At 43.8% G+C, this 25,851-nt stretch overlaps 1 protein-coding gene across 5 annotated transcripts in view; it reads right to left on the bottom strand.

Moving 5' to 3' along the window:
- EVL (Enah/Vasp-like) overlaps positions 1-21,872 on the bottom strand; it is a 184,355-nt gene extending 162,483 nt beyond the window's left edge. For 2 of the 5 annotated variants that reach the window (XM_044436449.1, XM_044436450.1), the window contains exon 1: positions 503-689. In XM_044436449.1, coding sequence (XP_044292384.1) covers positions 503-525 — 23 coding nt within the window. In that variant the 5' untranslated portion in view covers positions 526-689. Of the gene's footprint in view, positions 1-502; positions 690-21,442 lie in introns of those variants that run through there. The other 3 variants (XM_044436452.1, XM_044436453.1, XM_044436454.1) reach the window with 3 other exon arrangements.
- Between the last annotated feature and the right edge of the window lie 3,979 nt (positions 21,873-25,851).

Raw genomic sequence — 25,851 nt, 5'->3', positions numbered from 1 at the left:
TTAGTGGTTTTGATGAAATCCTGCAGCTATGAAACCAAAAGCAACAGACAGTGCAACAGCTCCTCAGCTAATCCCATCTACCATCCGAGCATCAATATTTTGTCCTTTAACTATCATAATCTGTATTCTTTACAGAGGAGATGCATCTGCTATGCACCAAAAATAGCAAAGATACTTTTTCATTCTTCCTGTCAAAACAGCATTGCTTTTATATTTATAACTACGCTTGCAGATTTGGCCTACAACATTGATAAAAAAAACTTGAGACAGAAAAAGCCATTTCTCATCTATTTACTTCATCATGCAGTTAGCTATTGTTTACCTACCGTTTCTCCTTGACACACCCACCTCCCCAACCCCAGAGAAGGGCTGCAATATTTTAGGTGAAGGCAAAAACCTCCATTTGCCTCCCAGAAGCCTGTAAAAGCACTCTGACATTACACAGCAAAATTCTTGCAGGAACAAAAAACGAGCGTATTGCCATATGAAACACAGAGCCTACCTGAATTCTTCAAATGCATACATGGCCTAAGAAATAAGGCAGAGGCCTTGAGGTTTGCAAAATAACCTTATTAAGGTGCAGGAGAAACATTTAGTTGGTCAAGCCACAGGCATAACTGAGAGCTGTATGAGGGAAAGATTCTGGGAGAAGAGGGGCTGCAGATACTGGCCTGCAGCCTGCCGCCCAACCAGCTGCTGACAAGCAGCAGCTCGTAGGGAAAGGCGATAGAATACCATGTGATCATTCCAGCAAGTCTGATTAATGCAGCATACTCCAAGAATACAGCTGATATCTTTTTTATTCAAGCCAAATCAGTGCCATGAGAACAGAACCCGACATGTAAAGCACTGCACATCTGATTCTTAAGTGTGTTTTTAAAAATGCAAAGCATACATTTATCCGGAGAACAAGAAGGAAGACAAGTTGGAAGAGGGTGTTGATGTTTCGACAGGGTTAATTAGGGCTGTGCAAATGGAGGGCATGATCCAACAGATCACTGTTAATTTAAAACAGCTGAACACAAGCTCAACCATGTGTTGATTTATGGCAGTTATTTCATAACGAAGAAGTTACAGAAAATGGCAGTGGCAGCAGCAACAAACCCTACAAGGAATGGCTGCAGCACCTTGCAAGCTAAAGGACCCAGGTCCAACCCCTGCCATCTCCAGGTAGGGGTGAGTAAGGGCCATGCCTGAAAGAGCAGCTTGTAAGTCAGTAAGCCAGTGGTTCCTAACCTGGAGTCCCCAGATGCTGTAGGCCAGCAACATCTGGGGATCCAAGGCTGGAAAGGACTAAGCAGGCAGTGTTGATTGAGTGAGGGTGCTTCCAGGTGGTGGGCTCCAAGTGCTAGCTATGAGAAGACATTTTGCAGTTGTTCTGTCTGTCTTAGCAGAGCATGGGCAATATGAGAAGAAAAGGAAGTTGTAGGAAAACAGGAGAACGGAGTTGTAAAGTCTTATGAATAAGGCAGGGAAAAGGCACAATAAAAGAAACACTTCTAGACAGGTCACAGGACTGCTTCCTATGTTCTAGGGAAACCATAATCACTAATTAACATGTAAGAGCACAAAGCCAGAGTGATGGCTTATTTAGTCCAGCACTGTAGTGGCCAACCAGACAGCTAAGGAAACCCCACACGCAGAAACTGTAGGCAATGTATTGCCATCTTTCCCCATTGCTGCCTCTGAAGGTAATCTACAGTCACCCTGACTCACAGTTGCTGACAGCCTTATCTGCCATGAATTTGTTGCCTAATCCCCTTCTGAAGGCATCCCAAATTTATTAACCCTATTGGACATACAAGAAGGTCTGCTTATTCTACCATGCATGGAAAGAAAGAAAAGGGAGTGGGGGAGGGGAGAGGAGGAGCAAGCATTCTCAGTGGTGCCAAACAGAAGATCTTAAAAAATGCAAACACTGAAGGTGGTGCTTGATGAGAGCCATTAAACTCAGTAAACTGGCTTAATTTGTTCACAATATTTGCATTTTATAAGATGGCCTTGGGGAAGGCACTTCGATCCCCCAAACCTATTGGGCTTAAATAAATATTTTGCCACCTTGAGAACATATCTTCTTTTTGTTTTCTGTCTATCCTGGATGCCTTGCTTCTGATTTTTGCACACCTTTTCACATAGAAATCCTGTTCAGAGATACACTTTTGCCCTCCATTCCCTGAATTCATTGCTATGGCATTCTAAGGTCACTAAAACACCAGACTCTTATCAGGCAAAAGGTTTAACATGAGATGGAATTGCAGCAGAGTAACTCAATGGTGTGGCTTTAAGTGGGCCAAATTAGCGTAGTCGTATTTGCAAAATCAGCGAGGAGCAAAAGTTGCAGGTATTAGGAATTAAAGCATCTGACGGGTGATACTTGAGCTGCCTAGCAACAGAGAAAGGAGCGGTGCAGAACATTCCAGGTCAGAAGACAGCAAGGGATCACGGAAAGAAATGGGGAAATCTACATGAACAAGAGCTATTACTAAAAATATGTCCTGAACAGAGGAGGGAGGCGGCTTCCAAAAAGCAGCCATTTTAATTATAGCACATTAGAAAAGATGAATGTTTATAACCTGAAGTTCCTGGTCCTGCCTAGTCTTGGAAGCTAAGCAGGATTGGTGACTTAAAGGTATGAACTACCCAGAGAGCTTTGGTTACAAGGGGTTACAAGGGATTAAAAAATGTAATATAAATAAATAAATAAATATGCAGATAAGACCGGGAAAAGAGTGTGTGCTAGAGGAGGTTGAATGCCAGAAAAACATTCCAGGAACACATCTAAACAAAGATGTATCAGCTGCTCAAGAACAATCTGGAAAGATTTGGAAAATGTTTGGCTGTTTATTTAAATATGCCCTCTAACTCAGGGCCAAATCCTTGTAAAAATATTAACCCTAAAAATGTTATGCTTGTTTTCTATATTACTCTTGAGAATTATGGTGAAATACTTTTGTGTGTTTTAAAGTAGTGTGCATGACTTATTAATTCACTTTAAAGGAATGAGAAATTCCAACATTCTTTGCTAGGACATTGGCCTTTTCAGACATTCCAGCATTATTTCTGCTCTGGTTCAGATATGATTTCTCAAAGCATGTGACCAACTGAAAGGGAAAAACATGGGAATTTTGCGGCTTTACTTCAGTTGGTTTAGAATGGGACCATAAGCTAGAAGGAAGCCATTGCTTGTACCTAGAGCCTTCAGAAATTCTTCTGCTTAGGGTTTAGTATTACCTACAGTTGTAACACTAGGTATTCCCCACATCTGCTCACATGATGTGACTAACCCTGAGTAATTGCAAAATATGAACACAAGAAAAAATGTTAAGGAAAAAAATCCTTCTAGCAATTCTAGTGAGATTCTACCCCCATTCTTTACAACTATATCCTATGTGATGGCAGGATACTAAAAAAAAAAAAAAGTTGAAATCTGTATTAACTATAATGCCTTAAAGAGGCACTCCCCAATCTGGTACTTTCCAGGTGTATTGGACTATGGCCCCCATTATCTGCTACATCAACCCAGCTTGACTGGAGATTATGGGAGCTGTAGTTGAACAGACCTAGAAGGTGATCTTAAAAAAGCAGTTTCAAAATACTTTGTTGGAGATTTTTTTGGTACTATTAGGCTATATTTCTGTTTTATAGCATCTCCACCAAAGAGATCCAGCTTTCAGATTCTACTGTGCATTTGTCCTATGCTATATAATATGAATTATATTTCTGCTTTATTCTACTTAGCTTTGGAGGAGAAACAAAATGCTGTAAATTTTGAAAAGCAACCATTTTTGTTTTGAATTCCACAGTACAGTGTTTGATTTTGAACTCTAACATAAAAATTCAACATTTGACTTTTGGAATGAAACTTGACATCAAACGTTGAAGTTACAACTTATTAATCAATATTTCTTGGAACTCTTAAAATATCAAATACTATTATGAGTCCACTGATGAGTCACTGTTGCTACAGGGTAACTTGTCAAAAACAGTCAAATGTTGATTAGTATAAAAATCAGTATCAAATGCAGAAGTAAATTATCACATGTGTTCCAAATATTTACTCAAGCTGAGTATTTTTTCCACAAAAATTTACTGGGGTGAATTTGTTCCAGTTTAAAGAACAATTTTTGTCCTTTTTCCTGCAGAATGCTGCATATAGGATTACAAAACAGATTAGAGAAACAGTCTTGGTCCCACCCAAACTTAGCTTAGAAAAACGGTGACTGAGGGGAGACAAGTGTAAAATCATGCATGGTATGGAGAAAGTAGAGAGGAAGAGATTTTTCTCCCTCTGCCTTAAAACTCAAACCTGGGGTCATCCCATGAAGCTGATTGGTGAGACGTTTAGGTGAGATCAAAGGAAGTACTTCTTCACACAGCATATAGCTATGGAATTCGCTGCCACAGGAAATGGTGATGGCCACCAATATGGATGGCTCTAGGAGGGGATTGGACAGATTCATGAAAGAGAAGGCTATCAGTGGCTACTAGCCTTGCTGGCTGTGTGCCATCTCCATTAGCAGAGGTGACATGCATGCATACACCAGTTGTTGAGGAGCTTGGTGGAGGTCTTGTATCCATCCTGCTTGAGGGATCCCATGGACAGCTGGTTTGCCACTGTGTGTGCAGACTGCTAGACCTGATGGACCTTTGGTCTGATCCAGCATAGTTTTTCTTATGTTCATCAGTGAATCATAGATCCTAGAGACCATGGAGACATGGTGGCTAACTCTGCTAGATAATGGCAATGTAATGCAGACAACACCTCACTGCAGCATTCATGTAGGCTTGACCTGTAGCAACTTTGTTTTGGTTGGACGTCGTTCCTTAGACAAATTTTGAAAAATGTGTTATAACTGTGGATTTAAAAAACTATCAATATGGACAGCAAAAATGGGTGGCAAAAGTGGAGAGCTGTTACAGTGGCAAAGAAAAATCATATGTCATACATGCAATGACAAATACCTACGACCTATCATTTAATGGTCTGCTTTTTCTACATTTGAATTTATCTTTGTTGCAATAGTAGTAGCTGTCATGTGCTGTCAAGTCATCTGCAACTTATGGCGACTCTATGAATAGGGTGCAGCTTCAGCTTTGCCATGTTTGCGTCTAGGGATAATTCTGGCTTAATTTGGTCTTGGAACCAGCTGTTCGTCTTTCTATCTCCTGGAGTTGTCAATTTCATATGGATGGTTACCTAGATATATGGACCACTTATTTCTTTTATTTCTTTATCAGTTTTATATCCTACTTCTTTCTTACGAACTCAAAGCAGCTTTCTTATGTACCTTAACATAAAACCTTTCCTTACCGTATTTATTCCATAAGTGTTAAATTGTTCACCTTCCTTCCTTCCTTCCTTCCTGGCATCATAAATTATTATTTATGGGTATTATTTGTATCATGTTCTTGCTTAAGGTCCCCTTGTTATTTCTATATTTACAAAGAATTAATAAAAAATTATGCAGTCTGTTGTATAATTCAGGCAACAGAAACCCTCCTTGATATAAAAGTCTTGCTGTATGAAATCTAAACAAATGTACATTTGTATTTTAATTTCAAAATGGGGGAAATTCTAAACAAAAGAATATTGAAATTTTAATTTCAAAGTGGGATCAAGCACAATCCTGCAGGCTGTGTGAAAATAGTCTACTGCGTACAAAAGATTAATATTGACATTTACAGGTATGAATTATTATTGAAGTACTAGAACATGGGCAAATAATATCAATATTAGATTCTCTATTTGAATAAAAATCAGATTTTTTTTCCTAATGGAATTTGTGTGGTCTTTGAGTTTTATCAGTGCAAAAGGTGACTGAAACGCCAAAATTTTATTGTCCTCCCCCTGTCATTCTACATGATATTTAATGATGAATAAAAAGCAGTGGGATCATTTTCCTTGAGGTTTCAGAAAGAAATGTAAACATGCTTCAAAACTAATAAGCTGTTTTTATTCTCTCCCCCACTGGCTTCTCATCACACACAACAGCCTATAAAATCTATACAGTGATGGTGTTTCTGTACCCCTCCTTTATAGGTCTATTAATTAACCCCCCAGTGTTAATTGCTCATGACATGACTGCACCAGCCAAAAAGGATCTTAACAAATAAATGGTGGTGTTAATAATGAATATAAAAGGCTAAATGAAATAAACAAAGATCTTCCACACATCTGTGGCACTGAATTCAACACTCTCCACAGTCCATCTTCAATATACATATTAATAAATTGCTAATGGAACCAATCAGGAAAATAAAAGGATGTGTTCATTCATTCATTAAAATATTTTGAAACCAGGAAGATGCATGTAAACATGCACGACAATTCAGATATATGAACCAAATTTCATATGAATGAAATTTCATATTTCAATTTAGATATGCGGGGTCCAAGCCCCACAGCGGATGCCTGAAATGGCAGATAATATCAAACACTATACTATATACCAGGGGTGGCCAGAGTCACTCAGCAGAAGAGCCGTATATGGTAAATGTCAGATGCTTGAGACCCACAAGCAGGTCCTCGCAGGTGGCAGCAACAGGTGGCAAGCGGCAAGCAGGCATCTACGGGCGGCAAGCAGTGGACCACAAAATAAACTTAAATAAACTATATACTTAAAATGAACTCCAATAAAGTATACACATGTCTTTTTCCCAATTTCGTTCATTCTTAACTCAGCATATGATTCTTTTCTTGCCTTCTTAAATCAAGAATGCTCATTTACAGGAAGCACTGTAAGACTTCATTTGGCACTTTACGACTTCTCTTTCAGGCCGAGGTCAACCACAGTTAATTGAAAACATGGAACCAGTGGATATGAGGGTCCTGCTGTAATATGTTCTGTTGCTTTCAGAGACGTCAGTACTGGAATATGATGTCTTATGCATGAATGCAAACCACGCAAAAGTAAACTTTGGTTGTACTGTCATTTTGTGCTGCCTTCTACTTAAACTTTAATTTTCTAAGCCTCCTTAGTGTTTTGTCAACAATTTGGGCAACCAACAACTTTTTAAAACTTTCTAATGGGGGAAAAATGGCACAAGGAGGGGCAGTACTGGGTGATATTCCTTTCCATATTCAGATCTCTCTCTCTCTCTCCCCCCCCCCCCCACCCCCCCCCCCCACACACAGCCTCTTTCAAAAAGCTAAGCACACCATGGTCTCTCATTTAAACTGTGCATCATTGGCTCCTCAGAGACTCTTGGCTGGCCATAAGTGCAAAACAGTCCCAAGAAACGAGGAGCATCATCTATTAGCCCAATTTTTACAAAGATGCTTCCCCCCCTTCCTCTCTGCAAAAGCCAAGATATTTGGTAGCAATGACAGCCAAGTCTGGACAACTTTCCATATAAGGACACAATTTTAAAACAACTCATCTTTTTAAAACCCTCACAAATTGTCATCACCTCATGGAAAGAATGCACTGTTTAGAAAAATCCAGCCTACTGATATTTTAAAAGAGGGAACATGATGCAAAGAAAGCCAAGAAGTTTATTCCCAAACTCCCAAAGAATCCAAGGATGTGTCCAATCTGTGTTTAGAAGAAGACAGTCCTAGAAACCCAGCACTTCCCAGCCAGCTATCACCTTTCTAAATGCCTCTAGGATTGGACATGAATTTCCCCACTAGAACAGGGTTGGAAACATGGGAAGTTCTTTTGCACTGAACCTGACCATTGATCTGTCTAGCTCAAAACTGTCAACAGCGACTAGTGGTGACTCTCCAGGGTTTTGGCAGAATTGTTTCCTAGCTAGCTCCACTATGGTGCAGTCGTTACTTGCCGTCAAGTCATCTCTGACTTCAGCAACACTACGAATGAATCCTGTCCTGGACAGCCCTGCTCAGCTCTTGTAAACTCAAGGTGGTAGCATCCTTTTGGAATCAGCCCATCTCTCATATTTGGTCTTCCTCTTCTTGGCCTCCGACTTTCCCTAGCATGTTTGTCTTCTACAGGGTGCCTTGCCTTCTCATGAAGTGCCTGAAGTACAGCTTCACTTCTGCCTGCAAAGCGTGTGCTCTGCCCCTGAGCCACGGACCCTCCCCCCAAAATCTCTTTAATTCTTTATTACAGATTTAAAGATGCAGATGCTTTTAAAATGAATCTTCCCCGAGCTTGCCATCTCCCTGATTTCTTTTATGTCATTCCAAGCAAACTGCTGGGTGGAGAGTCACAGTATAAATAAAACTAGAGCCCTGCCTCCTTGATCAAATCAAGCCAGAACCTTCCCTAGAAGCAAAAATGACAAAACGGAGGCTGTCATATCATGAGAACACAAGACTCCCTGGAGAAGACGATCATGCTAGGAAAAATTGGAGGCAGAAAAAGAAAAGGAAGACCAAATATGAGATGGATTGACTCTATTAAAAGCAGCCACAACCTTGAATTTAGAACAGCTAAGCAGGGCTGTCCTGGTTAGGACATTCTGAAGGCCTTTTTTTCACAGGGTTGCCATAGGCCAGAGACATCCTGATGATATCTAAGAACAACGGAGCCCTACCAAATCCAGAGTACTGCTGCAGTAGACATGTAACCAATCACTCTTAAAAGACTGACATATCAACATTTGTTGCTAGCACAAGATCTCAGAATTTGTTTTATTAGCTAGAAGTGTCAATTTTAAGTAGCTATGCACGCCTATCAATGGTTCCTAAACTCATTTACAGCATATTTTAAGCAATATGAAACAATGCAAAAATAGCATTCAATTCAAATAGAAGGAGAACAAAGCAATAACCACCTTGCTACTGTAGGTATCCAAAACTCTGCTATGGGTACCACCACAAAATGCCTCATTGCTGGATTACTACTCTGGCATGTCACTTTCACTTCTGTGGATCTTAGGCTGTGTCATATTCAGTCAGAACTTTTGCGTCTGTTGGACAGCATGATGTCTCCTTAATAAAGGATTGTCAAATTCAGCTAATTACTGGCAGTGCTATAAGAGCTAATGCTTCTTTTAAAAGCACATCTTGGCAAGGTCCAGCAATTGCCTCTTTTCTGCAGAGAGGTTATTACATAGATATTTTGTACTGGAACAGTCTTTAATATTCACTGCTGTATATACGCTTTTAAATTACTAACCTGTTTCTTGGAAATGAAGAAATACCCTCGGCAAATGGATGCTGTGCCCACTTTCAACAGCTAGGAGCCTAATGTTTCAACATTGGAAGGACAAACATACACCTCCTATGATGCTATGAATGGGTGCCATAGACACCACTTTCAAATGTATACCTATTTAGATATTTGGACCTTTTTTAGTGATGTCTATATATAATTGCTAAGTATTTTATGCAACTTACAATTCCATGGACACATATTAAAAGGTGGAATATACATACATGCATACAAATGTAAGTTCTCCAAGCTTCACATTGGAGCCCCTTCTGTGGCACCACTGGAAGTGCTGTGCTGGTGAGTCTTACAGCAATGGATCAGGGCTCTAAACCCCACCAGATAACTGGGAGAAAACCTACATCTTTACTTGGTGTTTGAAATTCATTAGAGCAGGCACCTGGTAGATGGGTGTAGACTGGAGTTCCACAAACAAGGTGTCCTTGCTGAAAATGCCCCTTTCCTTGTGTCAACCATATTACTTCAAGGTTGCATTCCTGATGAGAATTTAACAACCTGGCAGGCTCTTGGAGTAAGGGCCAGTCCTACATTCTGGACTATGACTGGACAGTAATGTACCCTCGATATAGATGTGACATGCCATCTGACAGTCATTTCCAGCTAGTTGCTAGGCACTGTAGAGACAGCCCCACAAGTAGCATCAGAGAGTAATCTAATCTGGATCTTACCAGAGTGTGGATATATATCTTCTGAGTCAAGTCCAAAAACAGAAGAGAGTATGTTCTCTTTTCAGGCACCAGAAAACAATCTAACGAGCCCAACCTGTTTTGGAAAGGTGCCTGCTTCCTCAGAAGCCAGTTGCCTGTCTCAGAATACAGCTTGAAAAGTCTTGCTAATGCTTGCTGTGTTTGAGCTGTTTGAAACGGAGGATACTTAGCGAGACTAATCCAAAATGGATTTTACCAGCTGGCAGAGACTGGACCACTCTTGTAAGAATTCTTACCTGTCGTCCCAGTTCCTGATGGACTCCCGTTTATATACTAGCTGTCTCATGCTCTGTCTGCAGCAGCTAACTACATATTTCATGCAGACAGAGCCCTGGCTCTGTTTAATTTAGTTTAGTTTAGTTTAGTTTTTAGTTTAGTTTAGTTTAGATTTTAGTTTAGTTTAAAAGGAGGGGGAATTTGGAACATAGAAATGGGTGGGCATCAATGACTTAATCTTTTCCTTGCCCACTAATTCTACAGTCAAAAACTAGTCCCTAGACGTTGTCATACTACAACTTAATCACAATTTATTTTATTGAAGGCAAGGGACTTAAGCATAAATGACGTTCTCTGAAACCAGACCAATATTCTTTGGAATGTAAGCCTTCAATTTCTAATCTGGAATTATTTCCATCTGCTGATTTATAATATACAGAAGCTGCAATCTTGTAGGATCTTACACAGAAGTAAGTCTCACTGACCTCAATCTAATTTATTTCTAAGCAGTCATGCCTATGATTGTATGGTTATAGAGGATTCTAATCTCTAGCCAACACCAGAAAATAAAATCTTAAAATCATGGTTTAATACTGAGAAGAGTCTGCAATCAACACAATACTGATCTTTCCCGTCTTTAATAAAGCAAATGTCCTGCAATCTCATGGAGTAAGCAAACTGATAAAGGTTGCTGAAATCTAATATAATATTAGACGTTAATCAGCATTTACAGTCAACACTGAAGTTTTTTGTTCCATTGGATTTAATGCCATGAAAAGCCATTATAATAACCATCTACTCTGGACAAACATTGTTTAAAGCTAATGTGGCCTAGCAACTTGAGCACTGAGCTGGGTCCTGAGAATTCCAGGATTTAGCTCCCACTCATTCACAAATCTCAATGAGTGATTTGGGGCCAGCCTGATACTCAGCCTAGACTATCTCACAGAGTCATTGTGGATAAAACAAAAATGAGGACTGTCTAAGTTGCCTTGGATCTCATGCAAGAAGAAATAAAAGTGAGATGTAAATATAATAAATAAATAGGTGTCTCAGCAAGGGCCATGTTAAAAATGTTGCAGGGGTGTGTCTAATGCAAAGGTTGCAAATCTGCATGCCTCAGGCTAATAGGAAAACAGAATCCTGACATGCTGCCTAGCTCAGAAATAACATTAAACATTGTAGCGTGACCTGCTTATACTGCAGTCCTGTCCATGGCTACTCAAAACCAAGCCCCACTAAGTTCAATGGGCCTTACTTCCATGAAGCATGCATAGGACTGCAACCTTAATGATGAGATGTGGATTTCATGGGCCCATTCTTCATTCTGGTTGGATATGAACTATATCAATGTAGAGCTTTTCTGTCTAACCTTGGGCAGGACCACTGCTGAAAAGGTCTCGTCACCGCTCCTCCATACATCAAGTTGGCAAGAAACACAGAGAATGGCCTCAGCTGGTCATTTCATGGCAACGGTTCTATCTATTTATTATATTTATATCCCATTTTTTTCCTTTCAAGGAACTCAAAGCAGCTTACATAATTCTCCTCCTCTCAATCTTATCCTCAAAACAACAATCCTGTGAGGTAGGTTGGGCTGAGAGTCTGTGACTAGGCCCAAGTGGCCCAGGCTAGGGTACATTCTCATCTGCTTTTTACCTACTTGCTTTAAATACTGCTTTATATTTTGCAGAATTGTTTTATGTTGTGTTTTCTCTCATTTGCTGTTGTATAGAAAGATGAGATATAAATGTACATAATTTTTAAAAATTTGTTACTCTCTAAAGTGTTATGTGTAGGGTTAGGATACATAGTGCCGATATATACCTTTCATTCCTTTAAAGAAACCCAAAATTGACTTTGCATTTTTCACTGCTATATTACTTTGCACTAGGATTCATTCCCAGAAAACTGCAGTGAATTTAGGACCCATCAGTGCATTATGTCAGGGCATTTTTATTTCATCCTGGTGTTTTCCACTTTGTCCTTGCTTACCCTGAATTGCATCCTCAGTTCTGCTGCCCATCCCACAAATTTGTCCTTTGATGCTTCTCAATGCTCAATTTAAAATGGGCAACCAGCACAAAAAAGAATTGCCATTCCCAGCTTTTGTCTGCAGAAAATGCCCTCCTGCAGGTCTAAACACAATGTAAGGGAAACAGTCCCTGGGCTTTGTTTAAATCCCTCTACAGTAAGGCCAAGCCAGTGTTTTAATCTCTAGTATTAATACCATGGCATTAGCTGGCTTCATTACTGCTTCCAGTTCTATATCTCACGTCTAATCAGACAGGAAAGATGCTGTGGTCAGTCCCAAGGTCTCCAGGACCAGTTGTGAACAGTTTTCTACAAAATCACCTTCTTACTGTCTTACTGCTTGGGACAATTGCTTATTCGTCCAGGCAACATGCTTTATTCTTTTATTCTCCTTGGAGAAGGTCTGAGAAGCATGCTGCTGCCCCTCAATGGCAGCTTTTGTAATAGTAAATTTTAAAAAACAACAAAACCTGCAGACAAATGGGGCTCTACTCCTGATTTCAGTGGCGCACACTTAAGTTGTGCTATCCTCAGGGAAAGTTAGATATATATCCTCAAACAACAGCCCTTGTGACTCAAGCTATGACCAAACACCTTTACTCCTTATTCCAATCAGCCCTTAATATGTGCCATTATTATTCTAACATAAGAAGGGGAAAGATACAGCATGAGACAAGGTAATGACAATGGAATAAGCCACATTCATGAGCTGAGTATGGGTTGAATATGGGTTGTTGCAGAACTGTGAGTTGTCACTTAAAATGGGTTACAGTTCACAACCCAACCACAAACCATAGTTTCTGTTCATGGGTTTGTTCATGGTTAACAAACCATGGCTTGATAGTGATACTGGGTTAGACAGCATGATAACCCATGATTCAACAACAACCCATACTCAATCCTTGAATGTAGGCTATTATGTGGTTTGAATGTGCTCAATGTCAGATCAGAGCATCTCCTCCACCTCTAGTTACAAACCAAGGTTTGTACCTGACAGCAGTTATGCAAATGCAATAAACATACTTTTTTTGTTTGGGTATATAAATAATGTAGGAATTGATTCCTACAAATGAGCCTACAAGGGCTGTGGAAACAGATTCTGACTCAGACAAGGAGGGTGAGAATCTGCAGCTGTAATGCCAAAGCCAGCAAACCTAGAGGTAAGCCAGTTGCTGAAAAACAGTGTTTCAAATTCTGTGGGAAAGCCTAGTGAACATGGTAGTGTAAAAAGGGTCAGCCTTGAGTGTAAGCTTCAGATCAAGCATCACTAATCCCAAGGTGCAGCATCAGGAAAAGAGGGCTGCCAGCTGAGAAGCAACACCCAAGGCAACGGGGCTTTAAGCAGAAGGATACACCTGGGAGGCACAGTTTGACCGTTTCAGTTTGGAAGGAAAAAGAGGTATTCCGTTTGGAATCAACTTCTTATGGTTACTTTCCCTTCATGATCAGCATTCTAATTCTACTTGTTTCTTTTGTTACTAATTTGTGCAATTCTCTTCTTTTGTACCTTAAAGCCAGCCTAGCTGGTCAGCTTTAATGTAAGAAAGGCTTCCATCAGAAAGCCTTTGCTTTGGTGAGCCTGGAAGGAGGGAAAGCAGAAGGGCCTTGGGGAAGGAGCCATGGGGAATTTTGCACAGCCTCAGGACAACTGAGAGTGGAAAAGGAAGTGTAATTCATTCTCTCTCTCTCTCTCTCTGCTTGCCTCTTTGGGCCTGCTGTTTGCATTTCAAGGGAAGCCTCCAGTGGCGTGATGTGAATTTCCCTGAAATGGGGAGCTTATTAGAAGAGCCCGTGCTCTGAATGTGTAACTTCCAGTCCCAGTCTCAGTGATACATTCAGGTAGCACTCACGAAGAATCTTGTCCTAGACTCTGGAGAGCTGCTGCCAGTCAATACAGACTTTATGTATTTCTTTATGGCTTTTCTATACTGTCATTTATTCTAAGAAATCTCAAAACTGGTCAATGCTGGGTTAGGTAGACCAATGTCTGCTATTATATTCTCATTTTTATTATACTGCATTCAAATCCTGCCTTTCTTCCTCTTGTGAGGCACCCAGACAGTCTTGCTTGTTGTTGTTAGTTGCGAGGTCGTGTCCGACCCATCGCGACCCCATGGACAACATTCCTCCAGGCCTTCCTGCCCTCCACCATCCCCGGAGTCCACTCAAGCTCACACCAACTGCTTCAGTGACTCCATCCAGCCACCTCATCTCTGCCGTCCCCTTCTTCTTTTGGCGTCAATTGTTCCCAGCATCAGGGTCTTCTCCAGTGAGTCCTTCCTTCTAATTAGGTGGCCATAGTATTTGCATTTCATCTTCAGTATCTGGCCTTCTAAAGAGCAGTCAGGGTTGATCTCCTCTAAGACTGACTGGTTTGATCTCCTTGCAGTCCAAGACTGTCTTACATAACTTTATTTTATCCTCACCACAAACACCCTGTGAAAGTCTGTGACTGGCCCAAAGCACCCAGAGAGCTTCATGGATACTAGAATCCAGATCTCCCTGGTCACATTCTCACCACCCTTTGCAATGTGAATAGCAGCTGTAAGGAACAAGGATTGTGGTAGGGTTGAAACATTTTAATTCCCTTCCTCCCACTGAAGGATACTCAGCCTTCCCCAGAACTGCTATGTAAATAACAAAAACATGTACCTTAATTATGACATTGCTATACTGCCCCACAGCTGAAGACTTACTAATTAATTGCATTTCCTTACCTAATCTTATGACTAGGATGGTACTATGATAGTCCCATTTTGCAGGAAAGAATAAATTACTTGCCAACTTTAAAAATAAGATGCATGAACTTATACTGGGGTCAACAAGCTGCATTCCTTAGCCGAATTTCACCCAGCCCTTTGCCTGGTTTCAGGGTATGGGTCACATGTGGGCTTTCACTGAACCATGGCTTGTTGCTGCAACCAGGGTTACTGAGCTATTTCAACCCAACCAAGATAACAAACAGTGGTGAACAACCACATTTCACAACCCATCAACAAATCATGGATTCTCCTCATGGGCTGTTCATGGTTAACAAGCCATGGCTTGTTAGCACAACCTATGTTCAGAAAACACAACAGTCCATGTTTCGTTGATAACTTATGATGAACCCACACTTGAGGTTACTTCCCAGTCACTGGAAATATGCAGCCTTCATCCCAGGGGATTACCTGGAAGGCCTTGAGAACCAGTCAGGTATAGTGGTTAAGAGTCTTTGATAGAGATGGGGGAGATTATTGCCTTTACTTGACAATAAAATTCACAGGGTGACTTTGGACCTAACCTACCTCCCAAGATGTTTGTGAGAATAAATTAGAGAAACATGATTCTATATGTTGCTTGCATTCCTTGGAGAAAAAGCAGGTTATAAAGGTAGCAATCAATCCAGCAAACAGATTTTTTCACCCTGGACTTGCATCTAGCCCATAGATGTCTCTTCTGCATTATGAAGTGAGAACATGCCTGATTTCAGTCCTCTCAGACTGAAAGGAGATTTCTGTGTTACCTGCAAAGCTACACCACCATGCAATGCTCCTGCACCACAGCAGAACCCCAGTGGCTGAGCAAAAGCTTTCTATGCACAAGATGTCAAGTCCAATCTCACATCACCAATTGAGGGCATTAATGAAGGAGTAATGGAAAAGCCTGAGGAGCCACCACTAGTTGAGTTGCCAACCACTGGACTAGCTGAACGAAGAATCAGAGCTGGTATGAGGAGGCTTCCTGGGGGTCACTGCGATGAGCTCTAGGTGGGGCTGCCCTTCAGGCTGGTCTGGAAGCTGTAGCTAGTGCAGAATGCAGCAGCAAGGTTGCAACTGACGGGGTTACCTTGTGATGCATACGGGACACTTCTGCTGATGGGTCAAGTACTTCAGGGAAGGCAAGCAGCACTTTTGCTGCAGATATGCAAGGGCAGAACATTCCATTCAGGAATATTGTTTTACTATACCAGCATCCACAGCTTAGGTCCAACAGAGGATAAGAAAAGAAGAATGGGCCTGATGCTTGGCACAAGAGGTCCTGTTAATGACCATGAAGTGGCGGGGGGTTCATGAGAATGCCAGGGAAGCAGCAGAATGCAGTTAGGGCTTAAAATGAATGTGAGAGGGCTGCTTGTAAAATCAGTGCAACCCTGAGTCACCGATCAGGCCGATGCTGGAGTGGTAATGCACACCAGACTATAGCAGCAGTGCAAATAGTTAGGTGAAACTTAGACTTTTAACCAAAAGACCTTCCTACGCACCGTATTTTCAATATATGGCTGGCCCTTTGGCCATGCATGAGGAGCCGCACCAATAAAAACCATAGTTTAGAGCTGAAACCATGGCTTGTCTGCTTTCATTTCCCACCCTCTCTTCACTCAATTTCACAGGTTCATTCTCTGATCCAGAACTTTCTGTGGTGGTAGGAATAGTCAGAAGAAAATATTCTAAGTTGCTCTTTCTTTGACACACGCTCTGTCTGAGTCATGATCTAGTTTCTTGTAAAACTATGATCCTCAGTAAGGTCTCCTGGACAGAGAGCTGGTGTGCTGATGGAATATGTTTCAAGATTCTTGGTTTAAAACTCATTCTCTTGTAAATTCAGTGGGTGACTACAGTAATCCATTATCTCCAGCTTAAGTTTCCAAACTGCAGTAGAAAATTATGGTAATAATAATAATAATAATAATGCATGCCATAGGGAACATTCATGATCTTCATGCACATTCCAACAAACAGTGTAATTTTAAACTTCATTTTCAATTAATTTAATAATTATATCATTCTCTCATAATACTTAGTGCATAGTACTGATCTACATAGGCAGTAGATCAGTATGGAAGACTGTAACAACTTGATTACTCCTGCTTGAATGAACTCATCAGAGTGTGCTTTCAGTTAATCAGACTTTTAAAAACTGTACTAACAAAAATAACTGGCTGCTGACAACATCTTAGGAGAGGTATACCTTCTCCATCATCACACTGGAGGGAATGCCTCTTCTAAGATGCATGTCTATGTCACAGAAGGTACCCCCCTCCTCTTCCAGAATTAGTTCATGAATATACAGATGTATAAACTGCAGACTGATCAGTCTATGGAATCTCCATATGGTACTTCCCTAATCAAGTGAGAGCCCTACTCAAGCATAAATTTAAGCCAAAGCCTAGCAACACCCCATAAATGTTCTCATGATAACTGGCCCAACTCTCCACGTAAATTAGCCCTTCCCTCATCTCTGACCTCATGTTACAATCCCGAGACCTTTGGAATCCCCAGGATGAAATACAAAGTCAAACAGAAGACCTTGCAAGCTCTCTGTTGAGCCTGGAGACCAGACTGCCTCAGTATGTAGGCAAGGGACCTCCCAGTGCCTCCAAAGGATGCTATAAAGTGAGTGCTGAGGTCCTGATTCTCACCTGGTACAAGAGGGAAGGAAGGCCTCTTTCACCATGTGGTACACCATTCTAGATGGTATTTGTTCATATTAATCTATTTTAAATGGTTTTATTATTAATTGATGGTTTAACTTTATTGTTATTCTATTTTAGCTGTTTTATTCTCTTATGATCTTATTGTAAATCAGACTGTTTATTGGTGTTTTACTGTGGTTTATGGAAGCTGCCCTGACAGCCTTTGCCTAAGAGGCACGGCATGCTAGTGCAACAAACACACACAGTATGGATTTAACAGTGCGGACAAGTTTCTTCCTATGTATATGCCAGTTGGCATCAGGGAGGAGGAGGTTTGGTGGTAACCACAGACAGCAGCTGGAAGCCAAAACCTGCCAAGATCTGTAAACCTCTGTCAGCAGGGTGGGGCACAGCAGACTTCTTCATCTATAAAAAGAAGACAGGAGGGACTCAAGAGTTTAGCTGTCTTGTGGCCAAACAAAAGAAAAATAAAGTTGGGCATCTGCTACACATGAGGTAAACCAGGAATTATTGCCTGTGGATGCTTCTGAGAATAGTGGATATTTTCCTTTGTCTCTGGAACAGCTTAATAAACTGTTACACCATGTTCCGCCAGCTGAAACCCTAAAAGGCATGCCTGAAACAAGACCTCTGAGAACCACTTCTAGCAGTACATGCAGTCAGTATTAGCAGAATGGAAGATGAACACGTGAACAGTGTGTGCCATACTAGTGCAGAATTTCCAGGCGTTATGGGCAGCCTTTTATAGCCCTTGACAGAATCTGACAGATGGTCTTAAGGAACAATAAACCATCATTCCAAAGAGCCACCTCCCATAGCATGTTACCCATCCATCCAGGTGAAAGAAAGGCAGACATGGTGTCCAATTCCTCCCAAATAAATAGCCTGCCCTAAAGAAGAAGCAGTAAAACATAGTGGCATTTCAAATTTTTATGGCCAAAATATGTTGTAGCCACTGTAAATGAGAGCAATTCTGTAACTGTAGTCTTGAGAACCAGGTTAAGGCAGCCTTCCCAAAGCTGATGCTCTCCAGATGTATTGGACTACAACATCCAGCACCCCCCAGGACCTCAACAGTCAAAACTCAAGGAAGGGCAAGCTTTTCTCTCCCCATATTATTCTGATCTTGGCCCAAGCAGCTGTCATATAAACAATGAAATGCCACACACAAGATCAAGTATGCCAACTGCTCAGTTTGCATCACTAAAGCAAGAGCCTCAGCCAGATCTCTGTCCCTGAATCCTTTCCAAAGTCACCTGCTTTCATAAATCACCAGCAAAAAATAAACAACAGGAATGTGTTCCCACCACACAAGCTGCCGTTGCACAAGACAGCCGTGCTACAAAAGAAGAAAGCCTCCATGAATCATGCTACCGGCCCCTTATCACCAGAACAAGCAAATTAAGGGGTGAATAGGCTATTAGGGAACTCCTGTACCTTTCATCTTCATCTTCACTCTCTGGGAAAGCATGCTTACATGGAGAGTGGCAAGGCATGTAGGGCAAGTTAAATGTAGACACAGAAAGCAGAACCCCGATGCTGGGTCCATGGATAAGCCTAGCAATGGCTGTGACTCATGATACCTAAATATTACCTCCAGTAGCCAAGGGAACACAAGGGAAAAGATGCTATTGTGCTCCTGTCCTGCTTCTGGTTGGCCACTGCTAGCCAGCATGGCTCCTCTTATGTTCTTTGTTCCAGGCTCTGGGAGCCCTGGGGCGAGATAGGTGCAACAGACCCACCTCCTTACTGCCTCCACTACAGTTCTGCTTGTCCTCACCCAGTGGACTCAATCTGCACAATAGCTCGGAGAGACAGCACGGGGGGATAGCAGAAGATGCTACACCACCTTGCTCTTCTTACAGTCAGCAGCAGCAGCAAGGAAGAGGACCAAGAACAAGAAACTGTGCAGCTCAGGCTCGTCCTCATGCTGGACAGTGGGGTTTGGCAGGTGCCCAGCAATGGCAGCTCAGCAGTGCTGGATGGGGCAGGTATGGCACTCCACCATGCAAAGCGTCAGTGGACAACAGGTATATGATAGCGAGAAAGAGAGAGGCTGGAAATACAGAGGCCCCTTCCCTTGCTGAAAACAGCATATGCAAACATGAACCCAGGAAAACACAGAACACACATCATGCGTTGAAACAGGAGCAAAGGAAGACCCTTTCAACATGCACACACTGTTTATGCATGGCAGTATTGATGGAGGAAATGCACACACCCACATTCATAGCAACAGAGGCGAGTTGAGTATTTCCTCTCTCTGTTGCCATGCAAACACTCTCTCTGTGTTTCTTTATAGGATGCATCCCAAGTCTTTCCACATCCCTCATTCTCACACATGAAACAGGAAAGTTACCTGCTGAAGCCAATCTGTACACACATGTTGAGTGTTCTGAATGACACTCACCACACAACCACTGAGCTGGAAAGCATCTATATTCAAAACCACTGTGAAGATATGGGAAGAGTGAGGGCCAAACATGTAAACCCATGTGTGACATAGAACATGAGCCACAGAGGCTATTTCACACATTACTTTTTCTAGCACAGAAGTGGAAGTGTTTCATTATATCTGAATGTCTGCACACACGTCGTTGTCCAAGCAAAGATATGGAGTAAGGTCAGAAATAGCATGTGGAAAATAAAGCATGTGTGTGTGTGCTTGCCTGGTTGCAGAAGCACACACACACAATCTGTCACATGGGATTTTCAAGTATGACAGCCAGTCATGTTGCCAACATGCTGTGTACTAACATTATATCCATCCCAGTGAAGGACTGGGAGACACGGTGACACTTTAATGTCCTTTTTTGATGAAGCGGGAGGAATCAACATCACTACAATGGCAGTGCCTATGTTTCTACCAGGGGTGACCAAGGATACCTTGGACTACAACTCCATAAGCTCCAGCCAGCTGCAGTTGTAATTCAATACCCCTGGAAGTCACCAGGTTGGAGAAGGCTGCTGTACCCACATGAGGAAAGCTCTCATTTGAAAAGAGCTGCTTCAAATGAGAAAGCTGTTCCTTTGAAGAGGTGTCATCTGTTTTCCCCCTCTCCAAACAATGTTCAGCACCAGAAGAATTAGGGCATTCCTCCTGCACCATAGTACAGACAAGCCAGAAAGACACACTTCAATGAAGATGCTCTCCCCCTTCATAAGTACAAGGCAGTCTATGAATGCTCAGAGGCTCTCCCTTATTACATCATTGCTGTTTTACAGTTGCCAGCTCACCAGAAGAAAGAAAGAAAGAAAAACATCTTGCTGAGTTTTAAGCATGGAACAGTGGCTTGGTCTGCAGAAATCAGCAAGTGGGCACCTAGTAACCTCTGACACCTTTAAAGAAGCAGCTGTCTTAGCCTGTCATTGCAGCAAACCAACACACACACACACACACACACACACACACACGAGTTCACCTGTGGCACCACGCAGACTGACTGAGACGTCTGTGGACTAGTGAAGTCATCTTGCACGTAGCCAGCTCTAGTCCGCAAAGAACCGGTTCCACAGGGGCTCCGTTCTGCAGTGGATCTGCTGCTCACGCTGCTGCTAAAGAGCACAGGAGCAACGGGCAGTTTCGCAGAAGAGAGTTGGCAACGTTCTGGGAGAAAGCGCATCGAAAAAGCTGCCCGGGGCGCAAGGAAGCCTTTGGGGAAAGACGCCTTAGTCTAGGCCCGAAGGGAAGGAAACGGAGGGCACATGCACACCGATCCTAGCCAGCTGCACGCACACACCGCAGTGCGCCAGCCCGCCGCTTCTCCGCGAAGGGCAGGCAACGCCGCCCGCACCTGCCCGCGGACAGGTACGAAGGTTCCCTCCGCCAGCAGCCGCTGCGAAGGAGGCGCCGCGCCGCCCGCAGGACTTGCGCGCACGAGCAGGAGGAGAAACGAGGTTGGGCAGTCTCCGCCGCTCGGCTGACTCACCTCATTTTCCCCGCAGTTGAGCTCTGCGCAGCCGCCTGTGGCCAGCCTTTCCCCCGACTGCGCAGCAGGACGTTTCCCCGGGCCCGAGATGCGGCGGCGGCGCGTCTGCTCCTAAAGCGGCGGCGGCAGCTATTGCGGGCTGTCAGATGCTCAATGGAGGAGCGCCGCGGAGGAGGAGGAGGGAGAGGAGAAAGTCCGGCGGCACTGCTGCTGCTGCTGCTGCTGCATCGGCTGCTCAGTGCCGCTGCCTCGCTGGGCTCCGGCTCGCAGGCGACGGCATCGTCTTATCTCCCGGCCAAGGGCGCTAACTGGGGAGCCGCTCCTCGGCGCCCGGCAGCCGGTCCAGGGGCCAGGCCATCTCTCCCACCTCCTCTCCCGGGATGTGGCGAGGCGAGGGTGGGCGTGGGACGGACGGGGAGAGAGAGACAGGCAAAGGGAGGAGGAGGAGGAGAAGGAGGAGGAGGAAGCGCACAAAGCCCGCGGGGCTCCGCTGCCCACTGCAGCTGACAGGCACTTCCGCCCGCCCGCCTGTCTGCCCGCCCGCCGCCGCCGCCGCCGCCGCCGCCGCTCCTAAGGCTCTCGCAGGCACGGCGAACCTGGCAAGCCCGTCCAGGCACGCGCAGAAAGGGAAGGAGCCGTGCGCGCGCACGGAGCCTCCACTCCTCCCGAACGTGCCCGCAACACAGAAACGCGGCGAAACGCGCGCGCGCGCTTCGGTGTACAAGCAAGGCGCGCCCGCGCGCCCCCCTCTTTGCCTCGCAGCCTTGGATTGGGGAGAGCGTCGCTAGGCTTGAAGGAGAGCGAGCATGCGCGCGCGCGCGCGAAAAAGAAAAGAGAAAAGAATGCGAGGACCCGAAAGTGGTGCTGACTAGAAGCCCCCACCCCGCGGAAAGAGGAGGCGCCTTATCCAAAAAGATCAGTTGCCTAATCTTTGCATGTGTACATTTATAGCTATAGGTAAGCATTCAGAAATTATTATGATAATTAAAATAAGAATAAAGTATAGCTCAACAAAGAGCAGAGTCTGACCTGCAGGCCTTGCTCGAGTCTTCTCTGGGGAGCGGTTGATGAGCATTCGAGGTCGCTGGTCCCTTTGAGGGTTTTTAGTCTTTAAATTGGATTTGGACTGGCAGCTCTTCCATGGCAGGATGCCTTCCGAACAGAGGACAGTCCTCTGGCAGCCCTTCAAATGGAAAACTGTCTTCTGTGCAAGGACGCGACCACTCTTATCTATCAGGTTTCTACCTATGAGGGCACCTTGAAGACTTGACATAGTGCTTGGGATAGAAGGGAATCCACACAGCTGTTCAGAAACTGTTGACATTCTTCTCTAACCTCTGTGTTCGTGCCCGTGCATGTTGGGGAGGGTGGCCGACAGAGGACAGCTCACCTCAGGCATCTAATGAAGTGGGCTGCAGATGATAAACCAAGATTCTCAAGGCAAGTCCAAGATGAAAGGATTTATTATGAAAAATAATCCATGACTTCCTCTTTCAGATGCATGTAGTGCTGGCTACATATAGCAGGTGTGCCCATGCATACATATGCTGTGACACTGAGTTCTTGAAGTTTCTTCCAGCCTAGGCCTTCCACTGTTGCTGAAGCCCAGAGATCATGATGTGATGCACAGAGACCGTGAAGAAGAACCTGTGATTGTGCCATATTAGCAGCTCACCTCTCCAGGTTTATTCATGGCCAAGGCAGACAAGACATTAAAGCTGGGTCTAGCAGCCACACTTGATGTTTGCTTTTGCCTTATGGTACAGCCTGATCAAGACCTCCAGAGCCCTCTCTGTGTAAAGGTCCTATTGCAGGAAAACACATTCCTATGGTTATTGTCATCATCTTATTTATTTATTTATTATTTAAAGCTTTTATATACCTTCCAATTACTAGTGTCTCAGGACAGTCTTACAGTGAAAGCAGCATAAAATGAAATGAAGCTTTTTATAATTTTAATATAACTATAATTTTAATAATTTTTTATTTATTTATAATTTTATCATTATTACATTATTATAATAATAGTTTATCACTATTACATTGTATTTATATTCCAGCTTTCTTCCTCTTGCAAGGAACCCAAAGCAGCTTTCAGTGTTCTCCAGCTTTATTCTCACAACCACAACCCATGAGGAAGGCCAGGAAGAGGGTCAATGATTCACCCGAAGTCATGCAGTGAGCTTCATGGCTGAGTGGGGATTAGAACTCAGATCTCCATAGCCCCATCCAACACTCACCGTGACACCACACCTGCTCTCACTGGTCAGGTGCCCATGCCGATTGCCAAGCAACCTCTCACCTCTAAAACCCCTTCCAGACTTTTAGGCTGTGATTGGATACACACCTACCTGGAAAGAAGCCCACTGAGTCTTGCACTAGCAGCTTCTGGTTGTCCAAGAATAGGTTTGCCTAAATCAATAAACTTTGAAAGTTTATTTTAGGTTTGACATCCCAGAATTATTAGCTGGAGAGTTTTATGGAAACCAATTCGAGGGCACCTTAGCCGCTCCTCAGAGACTAGCCTTGACTATTTGCTCTTTATCCTTTAAACTGGGTGCCTATTTGCATGTTACATTGAAACACGACTCTTTAAAATGTGTAAGTGTTGAGGGGAGGGGATATGGGAAGGAAGATGTGGGGAGAAACCAAAAGAAGGGCAGCAGAGAAGAGCATTTTGAATTCATTGGCAGCCTGTCACTGAACATATGCAACTCCCAGTGACTTTGCTTGATGCTGATGGAGGGAAGAGCGGGGTCTGCTGCTGTTTGCAGCAGTTTATTTATTTAGAAAATGTCTATGCCGCCCCATTCGCCGAAGCCTCAGGGCGGCTCACAAATATATCAATTAAAATATAATACAATAAAATATAAAATAAGTTTACAATATAAAATAAGTCGCCCTGGCTGAAGAATAAAATAAATAAATAGTATTAACAGTTAAAATGACGTTTGAATAAAAAGGTCTTCGCCTGGCGCTGAAAAACAAATAACGACGGCACCAGGCGGACTTCTCTGGGGAGCACATTCCATAGACTGGGTGCCACCGCAGAGAAAGCCCTCCTCCGAGTACTTACCCTCCAATTTCCTTCACGGAGGGTTCCCGGAGAAGGGCCTCTCCCGCAGATCTCAAGGGGCGGGCATATATGAACGTAAGTGCTCCTTACGTTACTAAGTGCTCCTTAGTAACCAGGACCCAAGCCGTTTAGGGCTTTATAGGTCATCACCAACACCTTGAATTGGGCCCGGACTTCAATGGGAAGCCAGTGAAGCTGACGGAGGACTGGAGTCATGTGCACATAACGCCCAGTCCCCGTCAGCAGCCTGGCAACTCTATTTTGAACCAATTGAAGTATCCGGACCGTCTTCAAGGGTAGCCCCACGTAGAGCACGTTACAGAAGTCAAGGCGGGAAGTCACCAACGCGCGTGTCACTGTCGCCAGGCAGTCGTACTCCAGGTAGGGGCGCAGCTGATGGATCAGCCGAAGCTGAAGGAAAGCGCTCCTCGCCACTGCTGTCACCTGAGCTTCCAATGAAAGCTCTGGGTCGAGGAGCACTCCCAAGCTGCGGACCTTGTCCCTTAGAGGGAGTGCAACCCCATTCAGGACTAGGTTCAATTCACCCTCACCGAAGCCCAATCCGCCAACCAATAGGACCTCCATCTTGTCTGGATTGAGCTTCAGTTTATTGGCCCTCATCCAGCCCATTACCTCGGCCAGGCACTGGTTCAGCACAGCCACTGCCTCACCCGGATTGGTGGAAAACGAGAGGTAGAGCTGGGTATCATCAGCGTACTGATGATTCCGCAGCCCACACCTCCTGATGACCTCTCCCAGCGGTTTCATGTAGATGTTAAACAGCAAAGGGGACAAAATGGACCCCTGCGGTACTCCATGGCATAGCTGCCATGGCACAGAGCCATAGTCCCCCAGCACCACCTTCTGGAATCGGTCATTGAGATAGGAGCGGAACCACTGCAAAGCAGTGCCTCCAACCCCCAGTCCTGCTAGCCTATCCAGAAGGATACCATGGTCGATGGTATTGAAAGCCGCTGAGAGGTCCAGAAGAACCAACAGGGACGCACTCCTCCCGTCCTTCTCCCTGCACAGGTCATCGTACAGGGTGACCAAGGCAGATTCAGTACCGTACCCGGGTCTGAAGCTGGACTGAAATGGGTCCAGATAATCAGTTTCATCCAAGAGAGCTTGGAGTTGTCCCGCCACCACCTGCTCCAACACCTTCCCCAGAAATGGGATGTTGGCCACTGGTCTATAATTAGTGGCCATCTCTGGATCCAGTGACGCTTTCTTCAGGACCGGTCAGACTACCGCCTCCTTTAAAGGGGCAGGTACCCGACCCTCCCTCAGAGAAGCATTAACCACTTCCAAGGTCCAGATCCCAATCCCGTGC

Source organism: Varanus komodoensis, unplaced genomic scaffold, assembly GCF_004798865.1.
Source record: "Varanus komodoensis strain SLA01 unplaced genomic scaffold, ASM479886v1 scaffold3, whole genome shotgun sequence".
Classification (NCBI taxonomy): domain Eukaryota; kingdom Metazoa; phylum Chordata; class Lepidosauria; order Squamata; family Varanidae; genus Varanus; species Varanus komodoensis.
Note: the sequence above shows the minus strand (reverse complement) of the source record. Positions and strands in the feature narration are given on the sequence as shown.